Here is a 15,783-nt window from a genome sequence, read left to right as displayed (position 1 = left end):
CAGGCACACATAGGGTGACGCCTCCCGCACTAAGAAGAAACCAAAGGGCGATGAATCTTTGGCCCTTAAAGTGGATACATTGGCCTCTTCAGAGCCGAAACTCTAGACCTATGATGAGAGTGACGGCCTAGCTACTTTACCCTTTGTTGCTAGCCAGCATGATGAGGATGCACTATCTATTGTGGCCTCAGGGATTTTTTGTTTACTGACAAGGAAGCAGAAGAACAGGAGGAACTGGAGAGGGGGTCCCCCCTCCCCTCGGTGACAGGTTCTCATGGGTCAAGAGCAGACTACTTGAGGGATGCTGAGGCTGGTCTTTCCACAGTTAAGCAAGTCATCCAATTGGCCATCTCATGCCTTGGTCTGGATGCTGCCCCTCTAGAGGTGGCTCCCTCTAACACCTTTTTCAAGCACACCCCACAACTATCTGCCTTCAGAGTTCCACCTTCTGAGCCATACACTGATGAACTTCAGAGGTACTGGCCAGACCCCAAGGTGTTACTCCACCTACTGGGTGACGCCGCCCAATATGGTCTGATGTCCATTTGGACCTTGTGTGGCTTGACCAGTCTCCCTGGTCAGAGGGGTGCGGGAAGACTCTTTGCATGCTGCCTGTCATTCCAGGCCAGATGTTTTGGCCTGCAGCCCAGCAGGCCTTTGAGCGTAATGTGCAAGTGAACAAAGTCAAGCAACAGTTTGCTGGCTTACACTGGGCACCTTTGTCTAAATCAAGAAATGCCAGCACTTTTCGCCCTGCAGCCAGCACTGAGTCCCTCAAGACCCAGGGGCTCCGCCTTTTAGCAGGGCCACTGCCAACAGGCCCCTCCAACTTGGCGTGCCTTTTGGACACCAAGGGATAGGGCACCCAAACATGGGGCCCCTACCAACCAACCCATCAAGCTGCTCAAAGGTCACGGAAGTTGAGCCTGACTCCCAAAATACAGGTGCCAGCCATTTCTCCCCACAACATCTCAGCCACTGGGAGGCCTTGATTTCGGACCCTTGGGTGTTATCAGGTCTTTCCAAGGGATACAGTATCCAGTTCAGGCATCAGCCCTCACGTTCATCAGGGTCAGAATGCCTATTGTCATTGACCTTCTGAGGTCTTTGGCTCTCAGGCAGGAAATTTCAGTGCTTCTAGAAAAAGGCTCCATCGAATATGTAGAAAGTTTGGTTCAACCAAGAGGGTTCTAGACAACTTATTTTCTTGTTCCAAAGAAGGATGGCTGCTTCCACCCAGTCCTCAATCTCAGGTAGCTGAACCAGTTCATAAACGTTCTTCACTTTCATATGCTATGCACAGTGGATGTTCTCCAGGCTGTGTCAGAGAGAGACTGGTTTACAAGTATCACCTTGAAGGATGCTTATTTCCATGTGCCAGTGGCACCCCACCACAGGCAGTTTCTTTGTTCTGCATTCAGTAATTGGGTTCTAGCTTGCCCCTCGGATCCTCAGCCTTGTCTCTCATTTTCAGAAAGGCACAAGGATAATGTACAACCTATTCCTTCAGCTGTTGGGCAAACTGACAGCAGCAACGACAGTCATCCCTCTATGGCTCCTTTCATTGTACCCATTGCAGATCTGGATCAATAGTTTGTACCTCGACCCCAAGAGGCACCAAAGCAGGATGGTGATGGTCTGAAGTAAGTGCCTTCAGTCTCTAGAACCCAGGAGAAACCAAGCTTACTTGTGCTGCAGTATTCCCTTGGGCTCACTTCCCTCCCACTGGGAGATAGCGGTAACAGATTCCTCCCTCTAAGGCTGGGGGGCTGTGTGGAACCACAGGGCAGTCAGGGCAACCTGGGGTCCTCAGCAGAGGCTCCAGCACATTAATGTGCTAGAGTTGCATGTGTTACTCTTAGCCCTCAGGCATTTTCTTCCCTTCTTGAAAGGAAAGCATGTCCTTGTTCGGTCAGACAACACAGTTTATCATGTGAATCACTGGGGGACACCAGATCCAGTCACTCCCTGCAGCAGGCTTAGAGGCTCCTTCAGTGGGCCTCACCTCACCTTGCAAGTCTCAGGGCATTGCATTTGCCAGCTGTGCAGAACATGACCGCAGACATGCTTTCCTGTCAAAAACCCTCTCTGAGCCAATGGAGACTGAACTCAATGCTGGTTCAGATGATCTGGAAGAGGTACGGCAGAGCAGACATCAACCTGTTTGCTTCAGAAACATTGACACCCTGTCTGCTGTGGTTCAGACTGCTTCCTATATGCCTTGCCTCTGCTTCTACTACTCATGCTGACACTTCACAGATTAAACAGATGCAACCACACAATGCTGCTGGTGGCTTCATACTGGCCGGGGAGGATATGGTTTCCTGTGATCTGTTGGCTTCTCAACAGAGTGCCTTGGCCTCTCCCACTAAGGATCTTCTGTCACAGTTGGAAGGGTGCATTTGGCATCCTCACCTGGATCGCCTTTAGCTGCATGTTTGTCCCCTGAAGGGCTGGGCTCACTGCTGAGTTCTTGCGATCAGGCGGTGGTCCAGACCATGATTAATGCTTGCTAACTGCTTCCTAATGCAAGCTTACTTTGTCCTGTTTGGGCTCTGAGACAGTACATGGATGTGTCAGCTGGGATCTGTAAGTCTGATGCGCTGTTTGTCTGTTATGGAGGGCACAGGGAGAGTTGTGCTTTGTCGAAATTGAGGCTCTCGAACTGGCTTGTTGATACCATATCTCATGCATACAGAGTCAGGGGCTCCCATTAACTATATTTCTATCTCTCTCTCTTTCCCCATCTATACACTCACAACCTTTTTAAAGAAAACTGACCAAAAACAAGTGCCTTTTTTAACAAAAATCTATCTACTTATTCTCTCATTTTACAGTCACATAAACTGAATACTCACATCTAGTTTTGACTTGTGTTTCCATTTAATTTGTTTTTCTTGTTTTTGAATACATCTATCTTCATTGACAGCGGTAATAACTAGTGTAATGACCAAGTTAAGATGATGGTTGGTGTCAGCCTGTGTTTTGTGCATGATGTTTCTAGATCCAGATTTTAAGCATCATTTTAAATGTGTGTTTTCATAAAGAATATCAGAAAACAAATACATCTACCTTTGGAAATATAATTACCTTACATCACTGACAGTTTGACATTTTTCTTTTGTTTTTTTTAAAAATAATAAAATTTTAAAATTGAATAATACACCAAAGGACTTGTGTCATTTTCTTCTGCAGTGTTTATCTGTCTCACTTTTTCTCCCCCTTTCTGCCTCTCGCTCAGTTGCCCCTGACAGCCACATTCAGTTTCTCCTCCTCCCCTGCTTTGTACTGTCATTCATCATCAGCGTCATTCATTTTTCCCATTCCACATGGCACAACATCTGTTTGGGAGTGTTGCACTTGCCCCGTTGAAAGGGATTCAGATAAACTGCACGATGAGAGGCCTGGAAGCAGTTTCACCTCTATGTTTGGTGTCAGTTTTATCTGCCAACCCCTGAACACACTGTGTGTGTTTAGTATCTTTTTAAGCTAGCCAAATCTCAAAAGCCCTGCAGCACACCAAATACCTGGTATTCAGAGGTTATGTTGTTTCTGGTCTTTTTGTTATGTAGTAGTGAATCTATCAGAAAATAAATCTATTTACAGACATTCTGAATCTTTCACAGACCTAAATTCATTCACATTACAGTTTTTTGTGAATTGCATGTCTGAATCGCATGTAATAAAATAACAATAATACCCAGTGACATCTAGCAAAATCTTAAACAAAGCCCACAGTCAGGAATCTTATATTTATTAATCAAAACAAACATATCAGACATGAGCTATCACAAGAAAGAAAATATCATGCATTGATGCATTAAATATTTATCAGAACAATTAGGATTATTGAGGTGAACGTAACCTTTTTTATACTGTATTAATGTTTAAGGTCGTCTTATCAATTATTTGTTGCTAACTGAATTTGGACAAAACCTCTGTTTCAGAGGGCAATTCAATTTGAGCAATTAAACACACCATGCTGTCTTTAGTAACACAGATGCCAGATTGAAAGGGGTTTCATTTATATGTATGCATGCACTACTCTGTAGCTGTAATCTGTGCAATTTGAGCTAGTTTCATAGTTTTAAAGGAATTCAAGCAGTCTCTTTTGTTCTCTCCGCACCCTTACGATGTGTCCATGTGCTGATTTGACCTGACCCGAAGACCTGAAGAACCAGGACAACAAAAAGTAGATCTGTTTTCCAGGATGTAAACGTGGTGAAGAGTAATTTATGATTCCATCAACATCACATAATGAGCGATTGTTTTGTCATGCTAAGTGTGTGTGTATGTGTGGTGCATACATGTGTGTCATCTGAAACTGAAGCTGGTGCACTGAAGTGTTTTAGCTTTGAAGAGCTGTTGTTTTGATTTGGGAGGCTCTGTCCCTGTTTGTACATTAGATGAAGCCTGCATGGCATTATGATAATAATAATTAATAGCGATGAAAATCAGTGAGGAAAGTGATACTTCAAGTCAACTGACATTATTAAAAGGCATCAAAGAGATGAGTGCTGCTTGGAGTGTGTGTTTGCTTGTAGGAAACAAGCAGGTGTCCCTGTGATCCAGCTCACACATGGAAAAAAAAAACAGGAACATTTTTCTTTGTTGCCAGAAACTGCACTGTGCTCAAAGTTGACTCCAGAAAAAATCCAAGGCATTCTGATGGAGTGAAAATATTAAAATAGCACAATTTTAGAAAACAAAGGACTACGCTTCCCACTGGTTCAATCCAACATTGTTGGTTCTCTATCTAATTCTCTGTGTTTCTTTCTGGCAGATGGTGATGGCTACCAGGACCACCTCCTCCCTGTGTGTTTGGATAAGACCTGTCAACGCAGTAAGATCTACCTGGCCAAGCCAGGCTCGACAGAGGTACATAATACCCACACAACTACACTCCCCTCATATTCTAATGGATTAGTTTTGTTTTCCACTCAACACCACTAATCAATTTATTCTGTCGCAGTCATCATTCTCACAAGGTGGTCTTTACTGTTCTATTCCTTCATTTTCTGCTCTACTCCACTGTACTCTACTCAACTCTAATGTACTGTGCTTTTAGCTATTTTACTTACATTCTGCTCAGATCATATAAACTTTCAAACACTATTTTGGTCATTGTTACACTTCCCGCTGAACACTGACTTGTATAACACTGCTGTGCTTGCCTGAATACAATCACTTACTCACAACAGTTGTTATGGTCAATATTTTATGTGTGTATTGAAGAAAAAAAAATCCCCTTCTCACCCCCCTCCCATGGGGGGTGGTGGTGTGTCTTCCTCAAGCTCGGGTCCTCTACCAGAGGCCTGGGAGTTTGAGGGTTCTGCTCAGTATCTTAGCTGTTCCTAGGACTGCGCTCTTCTGGACAGAGACCTCAGATGTTGTACCTGTAATTGGAGCACTGGGGTCACAGCCCCCAGTGCTCCAATTACCACTGACACCACTGTTGCCTTCACTCCCCACATCTTTTCTAGCTCCTCTTTCAGCCCTTGATATTTTTCGATCTTCCCATGTTCCTTCTTCTTGATGTTGCTGTCGCTTGGGATCGCTACGTCTGTCACTACTGCCTTCTTCTGTTGTTTGTCAATCAACACAATGTCCGGTTGGTCAGCCATCACCAGCCTGTCAGTCTGGATCTGGAAGTCCCACAGGATCTTGGCTTGGTCATTCTCAACCACCTTAGGAGGTGTCTTCCTTTGTGACCTTGGGACTTCCAGCCCCTACTCAGTGCAGATGTTCCTGTACACTATTCCAGCCACTTGGTTATGGCGTTCCATGTACGCTGTTCCTGCTTGCATCTTACACCCTGCTATTATGTGCTGAACTGTCTCAGGAGCATCTTTGCACAGCCTGCACCTGGGGTCCTGTCTGGTGTGGTAGATCCCCGCCTCTATTGATCTTGTACTAAGTGCCTGTTCTTGTGCTGCCATGATTAGTGCTTCTGTGCTGTCCTTCAGTCCAGCTTTTTCCAGCCACTGGTAGGATTTGTTGATATCAGCCACTTCTTCTATCCGTCGGTGGTACATGCTGTGTATGGGGCTTGTCCCTCCATGATGGTTCCTCCTCCTCCTCCGCATCATCGGGTTTCTGCTGCCTGAGGTATTCACTTAGCAGTTCATCTTTGGGGTCATCTTCCTGATGTATTCCTGGATGTTGGTTGTTTCGTCCTGGACAGTGGCTCTGATGCTCACCAGTCCTCGGCCTCCCTTGTTCCGCTTAGTGTACAGTCTCAGGGTGCTGGACTTGGGGTGAAACCCTCCATGCATTGTGAGGAGCTTTCTTCTCTTGATATCAGTGGCCTCTATCTCCTCCTTTGACCAGCTTATTATACCAGCGGGGTATCTGATGACTGGCAGGGCGTGCGTGTTGATGGCCCGTATCTTGTTCTTCCCATTCAGCCGACTTTTCAGGACCTGCCTTAGTCTGTGTAGGTATTTGGCTGTGGCTGACTTCTTTGTGGCCTCCTCAAGGTTCCCATTTGCCTGCGGGATCCCAAGGTATTTGTAGCTGTCCTGAACATCTGCAATGCTGCCTTCTGGTAGTTCAACCCCCTTGGTTCTGATCATCTTCCCTCTCTTCGATACCATCCAACCACACTTATCTAGTCCGAATGACATTCCGATGTTGTTACTGTAGATCCTGGTGAGGTGGATCAGTGAGTCGATGTCTCGCTCATTCCTGGCATACAGCTTGATGTCATCCATGTAGAGGAGGTGACTGATGGTTGTTCCGCTTCGGAACCGGTACCCATAGCCACTCTTTGAGATGATCTGGCTGAGGGGGTTCAGGCCTATGCAGAACAGCAGCGGGGATAGTGCATCACCTTGGTATATGCCGCATTTGATGGTAACTTGTGCAGTTGGCTTTGAGTTGGCCTCCAGAGTTGTTTTCCACGGCCCCATGGAGTTCCTGATGAAGGCTCTTAGTGTCCTGTTGATGTTGTACATTTCCAAGCATTCCAGTATCCATGTGTGTGGCATTGAGTCATAGGCCTTCTTGTAGTCAATCCAGGCAGTGCACAGGTTGGTCTGCCTGGTCTTGCAGTCTTGGGTGACTGCTCTATCAACCAGTAGCTGGTGCTTAGCACCCCTGGTATTGCTACCAATTCCTTTCTGGGCCCTGCACATGTATTGGGCCATGTGCCTATTCATCTTAGTTGCTATGATGCCTGACAGGAGCTTCCATGTTGTACAGAGGCAGGTTATTGGCCAGTAGATGGATGGGATCGTGCCCTTCTGGGGGTCCTTCATGATCAGGACTGTCCGCCCTTGGGTTAACCATTCTGGGTGCGTCCCATCCATAAGCAGCTGGTTCATTTGTGCTGCCAGGCGTTCATTGAGCGCAGTCAGTTTCTTTAGCCAGTAGGTGTGGATCATGTCCAGCCCGGGTGCTGTCCACCTCTTCATACCTGACACTCGTTCTTGGATGTCTGCCATTGTAATGGTCACTGCATCTTGTTCTGGGAGATTGCTGTGGTCTGCTCTTAGATCCACTAGCCACTGAGCATTGGTGTTATGTGATGCCTCCTTCTCCCATATGCTCTTCCAGTATTGTTCAGTCTCAGCCCTGGGAGGATCTGTTCTCATGTTTTTACCTTGCCACTGAGAGTGCACTTTGGATGGTTCGGTGGAGAACATCCTATTTATTTATATGCCATTCTGCTTAATGCTCTATATGGCTTATTAGAGCTCTTCTCTGAAGAGGCGCACCTCATCAGCGACTTCATTGCAGTGCCAGAGATTCTGTTTCTCTGCACAATGGCTTTCTATTTCAGGATGGCATTAGCCACGTGGCTCACTGCAGGGGACTCTTGCTTAGAAAGACAGGGCTGATCCAGCTGGTGTCACTTTGTTTGCAAAGCCATGTGAGATAAAAGTAACAGATATGCATGCATACATGCAGTCTCATCCAATTAATGTACACATACAGAAGTGAGTATATGTTATGTACTGTATATGTTCACTCACACTTGCTCTTACACTTGTATGAACAAACACACACATACCATCTCCACCACCACCACCTACATACCATCTTGTGTGATTCTTTTCAGTTTGCATCCTACCAGTTGGCAAGAGGCCCTGTTCCTTTTTCTTCCTTCCTTCTGCCACCAGAGAACTAGCTTCCACTTTCTTTTCTCAATCCAAAATAGAAATATTACGGGTTTATCCGCCATGTCCCCCCCCACACACACACACACACACACGTGCACACACAGACACACGCACGGAGACACACAGATGCGCACTCCCTGTGGACATGCCTTCTTTTGTTTGCCTGTCAGCAACAAAAAATGATTGAAGGAAGAAGTGAAAGGAGAGAGTTGAACGAAGGGGAGGGGAGGCAGCAAGAGGAAGACTTATCGGCACTGATGGATGAAGTGAACACATGTTGTGTTCTGTGTCGCTATGTGTTTGAGAGACAGTCATCACTGTCAAAGGCAGAGACAAGCACAGAGAGAAGGGTGGGCGAGCGAGGAGGAAACTAAACTCTCTCTAAGTTTCTATGCTTTCCTGGAATGGCAATGATAATACACAATCATAGTACCTTATTAACCATTTTCAGCAGAAGCAGTTTGTATGTTTATCTACATTGCGGTATTGATCTCATCAGTTCATCATTATTTGTGATGTAAACACTCTCCAAGCTGTAATTACAGCTGATCTTATACTACGTGTGTGTAGGTGTGCACCCCCATTACAGAGACTAAATAGAGGGAGAGGTGGAGGAAAGAAAGGCGAAGGAGAGATGAAGAGGAGAGAAAGGAAAGAAAAAGGTAGGAAAAATAGAGTGGCAGAGAGAAAGGGAAGGTAAGAGGAAACGAAGATTAGATGAGGGAAGGGAAGGAGGGCAAAGACAGTTTTTCTGTCCCTTCATTGCCACTTTGAGAGCAACATCCCATCAGAGGGAATGAGAGCTGGAGGAAGAGAAAAGGGGAATGGAAAGTGAATAAGAGGACTGATATGTATACAGGCAAAGACATGATGAGATGCCTTCGGGTGTGCATGGACTTCCCGCTGAGTAGAAACTAGTGTGTGTCTATAGTTCTGCGCATGTGGGTTGCTTCCTCCATCTCCCAACAGCAATTCCTTCCTTCCTGCGGTTTCGGCCACAGCTCTGCTTCTACCTCTGCAGCACCTCCAGGCCTCTAGTTCACCGTATTGGAAGAAACCGCAGGGGTCTTCCAACAATCTTTCTGCTTTGTTCTCTGCCCTCACAGACACACAATGATCACATTTATTGTATCCTGGGCCTCCATTATTTTGATCCCACATTCTACAACACAACAGGACCTGACTGCAGAAAACAGTGTAATTGTGTGTCTGTGGAAAAGAAAAGCAAACATAAATGATAATGAGATCTATTTTTATTAGCTGGACTGAAAGGCTTCCTTAACACTTTTACAAAAACAAAATCCACCCTTGTCCCACTGCGTTTGTGTTCATTTTTAATACTATGGCTTATTTACAGTTCAATACAGTAAATAACAGTAATGTAGCCAAGCAATGTTATTAATTTACACCTCAATATTTTTAAGCATTGATGATGAAATGGCTTTTTAATCAGTACAATAATTTAGACCAACCACCTTTTAATAATCTTTTACATAGACCACGTACAGTATGTTGGTCTGCAGTACTGGAGCATGCCAGCTTCCTTCCATTTGTGCATAGAAGCAATAACAGTAAATACCCAAATAAATGCATAGAAATCACCAAAATCACTGTAATATTCACAACATGTCTATTTGCCTCAATTTGTATCACTTACAGAATTGTTAGAATATGCTGTAAATATTCACACAAACCCTGGTGTCATATATAGTGAATGAAAGCAGTAGTAGCTGAGTCTGTCTGCATGTAAACTGTGGTGGGACTCACCACAGCTTGACACAGCATTCTCACACACACTGTTCACCTACAATCATCAGTGACTGAGTGACCCCAAATCATAACTGTTTGGCCACCAGTCACATTCTCTTGGCTCTGTGGCAAAAACTAAACAATCAGGAATTGATTAGCTTTGAAAATTATGTTACCGTCCTTTTGTGGTAGTTAATGTTGGCTATAATTTATGGTGTCTGAAGACAAAAACATTCCAATGTTCTGTAATATCCATATTATCACTGCAAGCGCTTATACATTGGATCAGCAACACATAAGAGATTTTTTTATACCCTTTAGTGGTAATAAACCTTCCTCTGTCTGAGGCAAGCATGAAACTGATAGTATTGAGCTAACCAATACTGTAAGCATTTATTACTTGTGTATAGTACATGTTTTTGTTTGCACATTTCTGTGTTTATTTTTTAAAACCTCTACTCTGCATACCTGCACACATGCAAAACACACTTCCCGCCCCCATGAAAACCGAGCCAGCTTCCTACTGTTGCTGCCCAGACAGTGTAAGGACAGCCAGTGTGGAGCCAGACAGCCTCTTCCCAGTCATCCCAGTCAGCCAGTCAGTCAGTGGTCAAAGAGGTGACACAGACAGCAGGTAGCAGCCTGCACACACTGCCTTTCTGACACAAAGACATATGGTCTCACTCCATCTCTGGCTCTGACTCTGACTGCCTTTTTCCGGGGACAAACTATGAACTCATACTGTATACAGCTGCTAATAAACTGTATTTGGGCATTTTGGATAAGGACCTGGCACTGTAAGGGTGATAGATATCATCACCACAGTTAGACCTATCATCTTAAAGGTTTGATGTGAAAACATCACCACAGGTATAAAAGCTGTTACTGTGAGTTATAATGTAACCCACTTAACAGTAACAATACTTGAAATAACTCTTACACCTGCCATGTTTGCCTACATTATGTTGACAGTGAACAGCCCTCTACCTGCGCAGGTGTATACGTATTCAGAGATTTAAAGTATAGTACATTTACATGAAAGCACAAGTCATCCTACATTTAAATTTTACATGATAAGGTTCCCTGCTCATGAGATGTAGGGAAGTCAGCCTTGGGCACAAACTTGACGACCAGTTTGATTGGGTGAATATAAAGCTGTGGGAGCACATACTTTACAACAAGGCAGAAGAAATGAACACACAGTAGAAAGCTCAATTGGGGAAACACACTACTATGTCAAAATTTCCATGCACAGCAGCCATCCTCATTTTCACAAAAAGACATTAAGACTTGCCGGGATCCAAGTAATAAACACGATTCCAACTGCATGAGAAAACAATGAAGTTGAAGCAATTGAAAACATAAAATACTAAAATATCCTTCGTACAACGTCAAACAAACACCAACTCAGTGTGATCTTGAAAGTCAGTGGTGATTTGCATTTGTCGCTACTTCCTTTGAATTTGTGTGGAGCAGTTTGCATTTTCTCTTTCTCCCTTCCTTTGGAATTCATTTTCTCTTTTACTATTTCTACCACATTTCAATGAATCCTGTATGCTTTAAAAAAGGAATCGAGTACAGCTGGGCCTTGGTATTTCAGTATACCTACCAAGAGAAAACTGCACACCTCTTTTTATTACCTCCTTTTGAAAATACTTCAGTAGCAAATCCCATGTTTACAGATTAGATTATATGACAGATATATCAAAGACATATCATTATTGAAAACACTATCATAACATACATATAGACCCGTAATCACATGAAAGCCAATGATTATAGCACTACTGGCCTAATTTCTACTTTGCCATGTAGTAGTCATGCGCTCCACAATCTCCCCACTCACTCCTCTACTGCTCTGTGCCAGTTCTAATGTGTTGTGCATTACAGACATTATATCTCTGGGATCATAAAAGCCATTGCTTCATTACATGCCTGTTTTTTAAATTTTTTTTTTTTTTTGCTTTGGACAGCCTTGATGTCTGTCAATGTTACAGCACCTCCCCATAAACCCCGTAAACCCCACCTCCACCGCAGGCCGCCCACATTTTAATTTCCTGGCCTAATGAAGCGAGAGCTCTCTCCGCCAAGTTGAATCAATGGGAGTCTGCAAGTATGCCGTCGCTTTTTCACTTTAGTCATCAGCAAAGCCAGGAGAGTGATTTTTATGTTGGGTTCTGTGTTTATACCCCTCCTACTTTTAATGTGTGTTTCTATACGCGTGTTTTGTGTGCATGTGCATGTGCATGTGCATGCGAGAGCGTGTATGGGCGTGTGTGCAGAACGCCACAATAAGCTGTACACAGTCTGGATTTTCCTGCTGTTTGATAAAAAGCCTTTTGTATGCAGGATCCTTCCCCTCACTACCATTAAAGGTATCAGATTACCTTGCAAACACAAATCTCATCATCATCTTCATCTCCATTATCTGGGTCATTTGGATCTCTGCACTAACACACTCAAACACACGCACACACACACACATGCACACACACAATACAGTGTTAACATATTGACATTTGAACCAACAAATGTCATTATCAAGTTTTTTAGACTTACGAGCGCTCTGTTTGACTGGGAGGACGTTGGGCCCTAGATTAATCTATGAAGACACACACTTGACATTATTCAAATACTCTGCTGTACTTAGTGATTAAATGTCAAAACTTCCACAGCCACATGGAAGGAGCAACTGCTTCATGATTTATTTGAAGAGCTCCTCTGTCAGGTTGGCTATTCATTGCAGCTTCTCAAATAAAATATGATTTGATTAGATTAGAAACCTTTAATATCCTCACAGAGGCCCATATGATCCCTCCAAAATAGTTAGCTTACTTAGCAATAAAAGCAAAACACAGGGAAACACTGTTTTTCCCTCTGCTTGATTGGAAAAGACTGATTTCTGACTTCCCCTTCTGCTTTTGCGCTTTGTGATGTCGTTGGCTAATTTAGCACAATTAAGTCTTTTATCATCTGCTTTTGTTCTGCCATATGTTCACACAATATGACAATCACATATCAGTATCATTAGGTAATGTTTGAGATGAACAATCAAGCTTTTTCCAGGGAACATTCTAATGATAAAAATGACAGAGCGGCAGCCATGATAATGCATCACTTAAGTTTAATTTGATTAATTCACCATCTGACTCCTGCTTGATTAAGCAACTCTCTGTCTGTAGGTTTGAGTACATCCATGCATACAAGCCAACGCATATGTGTTCAGTTTTGATCTCATCATCCAAGTGCTTTTGAGTGTACCTTCATTCATAAGAAACAAGTTCACAGAATATTCCTAATTATGAAGGCTTTCTTTATTTTTCATTATTTAAACATCCTCATCCCTGTACCCTCTGCTCTTCTCCCCAGCCATCTTTGACTTAAAAATGCCATCTCCAGTTTAATCAATAGCTCTTATGCCATCACAGAGCGTACAGATGAATCTCTTCAGCCTGATGTATGATAGACAATTTGTGTGTGTGTGTGTGTTCCTTTGTTGGCATTGTTGCAGTGGTGACTAGATGCTGTTGGTATTCTCCGTGCTCTTCCTCTCTCCTCTTCTAATCAGTGTTAGAAAAGAAGCAACAGACAGTACACTGATTGCCTCGGGGCCAACACCAGCACAGTGGTCTGCTGATAAGTCTGGCGGCCAGCAAAGGCCTCTCACTCTGTCCTGAGAGAGAACATCATGGCAGCATTGAGTACAGACCAAAGGACTCCAGCTTAAAGATAACTCACCAGTGAATTCATTTGCCTCACGGGCTAAAGAGCAAAAAAGATTTAAGATGTATCTACCATTTGAAAATATGGTCACCTGCTTTGTCAGAATAACTGCTGACATAGGACTAATGTGTCGTTACATCAACTTTTTCTTATTTCAAACCAGCAATAACTGAATGGCAAGTATATTCTCAAGTACTGTGTAGATTTTTTTGCCATCAGTGAGTTTTGGATTTTGGACTGAAACCAAATGAGATTTAGATTATGAAGCAGTATCATATCTTTAGCTAATTAGCTGTCAGTCATTTTAGATCAAGGCATACTGAAATGCAGACAAATTTAAACCACTTTGCTGAAAATCTACCACACAAAAAGAAATGTGCTTCAACTCCCAACATGTGGGTCTACAGTAGGTTCACTTCTCCAACCAAACTATCTTTTATTTTCCATCACTTCTTTTCTCTCCCTTCACTTATTTCCCACACACTCTCATATTGGTTACTTTTATAGTCAAGTGGTGTCCTCAGATGGGACCACAGCAAATACTGCAGATAAGTGACATTTATGTGTTTGCCTCTGGCATTTTTTAACATGAGGGTAATGATTTTGCCCTTGCAAATGTGTCAAAATGTGTGTGTGGGACAGTGCACCATTATGTCTATTCATGTCTTGCATTGTGTTTGCTAGCCACAAATGGGTCTGGCAGCAGCCTCTCAGGTCTCGCTGTCCCTTCACTTCTCTCTGCCAGCCACCGCACAGTGGTCATTTCCAGCACTCCCATTCACTCTGGATGGCTGTAATCATAGCCAAGCTTTACACCCATATGGCAGGCAGTCAGCCTCTTAAACCTTATCACAACATCACTCAACAATCATTTAATGAGAGCTTGACTGGACAGCATTGCATTAAAGCTCCGAGTTCAGTCTTATGTTCAGAGACATGTTCAGCGTGGGTCTTGGTTTATCACTGCTCTGCTTTTATGACACCATCTGTATGTAGAGGAGCATAATTACCATCATCCCCTGCTCATTTCCACCTACACTATGTCATCCTAGTCCATGTACAAACCGAGACTTCAACTAGAATGTCTGTATTTAGGGACTTAAATATCGATAAATTACAGTTTGTAGGCTCTATTACACTGAAAAGAAGTGTAGAGTTTAATTATATTGGATTTTGATATTCATTTCAAAATTCATATCAATAATAATACAAATTTTGATAGATTTGTGATATTTCAAATACTGATATTAATATTGACATTTAATATAAAGAGGTAGTGCCTTATAAAGTTAAATGAGCAGAAACAGTTGTTGCCCACTAAAGGACAATTTATAAGACTAGACTTGGGTGTATAAAATCAACAAATACTCATATGATGATACCCATGAATATAGTTCGTGTCTCTACAAACAATTGTTGGGGCTGAAATGATATTATGTAATTATGCATGCTCCAGAAGAGGGACCAAATGTGTGCACATCCAGGCAAATTATTCAAGTGCAAGACTAAAACTTTTTCATTGCGGAGAACAAAGGAGTGAAGTCTGCATATCAGGGGTTGACTGATATGTTTTTTTGTTCAGGGCTGATACTGATTATTAGTAATCAAGGAGACAGATAACCGATATTAAGAACCAATATACATTTGCAGTAAAAATGAAAATCTTGGTGTCAAAATTTAGAACACACGATTTTAACGCACAATTATGCTTCATTTATTACAGCACAACAGCTATGGAAAGCCTTTAGTTGGTTATACTCCATTATATTTCAGAGGAAAATATTGTACTTTCTACTCCACGACATTTATTTGACAGCTTTTGGTTACTTTTACATAAAATAACATAATACGTTTATAAATTACAACACACTGTTAGAGATTAAACCAGTGGTTCCCAGACTTTTTGGCTTGTGGCCTCTTACAAAAAAAATCAGTGTATATTTGTATCTCATGTCATGTTTCAGGTGTCTTTGAGTAGTTTGCAGTTCTATCAAAGAGACATTTCCTCTCACATGGTTTCAAATAAATAATTCTTTGAGGTCCAAAGAGGTTAAACTCTCCAATATTTCACAAAAATGAAAAGATGAAAGAAAAGTTTTGAAAAAATTAGTCCAAATTAAATTTTTTTGAGGTACAACTTTTTTTTCTTCTTTCCTATCCAATCTATTATCTCAACACCCCTCAGATT

General features: G+C 42.8%; 1 protein-coding gene across 2 annotated transcripts in view; it reads left to right on the top strand.

Annotated features, from left to right (window-relative positions):
• Positions 1-15,783, top strand: part of itfg1 (integrin alpha FG-GAP repeat containing 1) — a 148,507-nt gene that overhangs the window by 46,472 nt on the left and 86,252 nt on the right. For both annotated transcript variants that reach the window (XM_067596020.1, XM_067596011.1), the window contains exon 9: positions 4,784-4,878. In XM_067596020.1, coding sequence (XP_067452121.1) covers positions 4,784-4,878 — 95 coding nt within the window. The remainder of the gene's footprint in view (positions 1-4,783; positions 4,879-15,783) is intronic.

This window comes from Thunnus thynnus, chromosome 1 (assembly GCF_963924715.1).
Source record: "Thunnus thynnus chromosome 1, fThuThy2.1, whole genome shotgun sequence".
NCBI classification, from domain to species: Eukaryota; Metazoa; Chordata; class Actinopteri; order Scombriformes; family Scombridae; genus Thunnus; species Thunnus thynnus.
The sequence above is the reverse complement of the archived record's forward strand: the minus strand, read 5'-3'. Positions and strand labels throughout refer to the sequence as shown.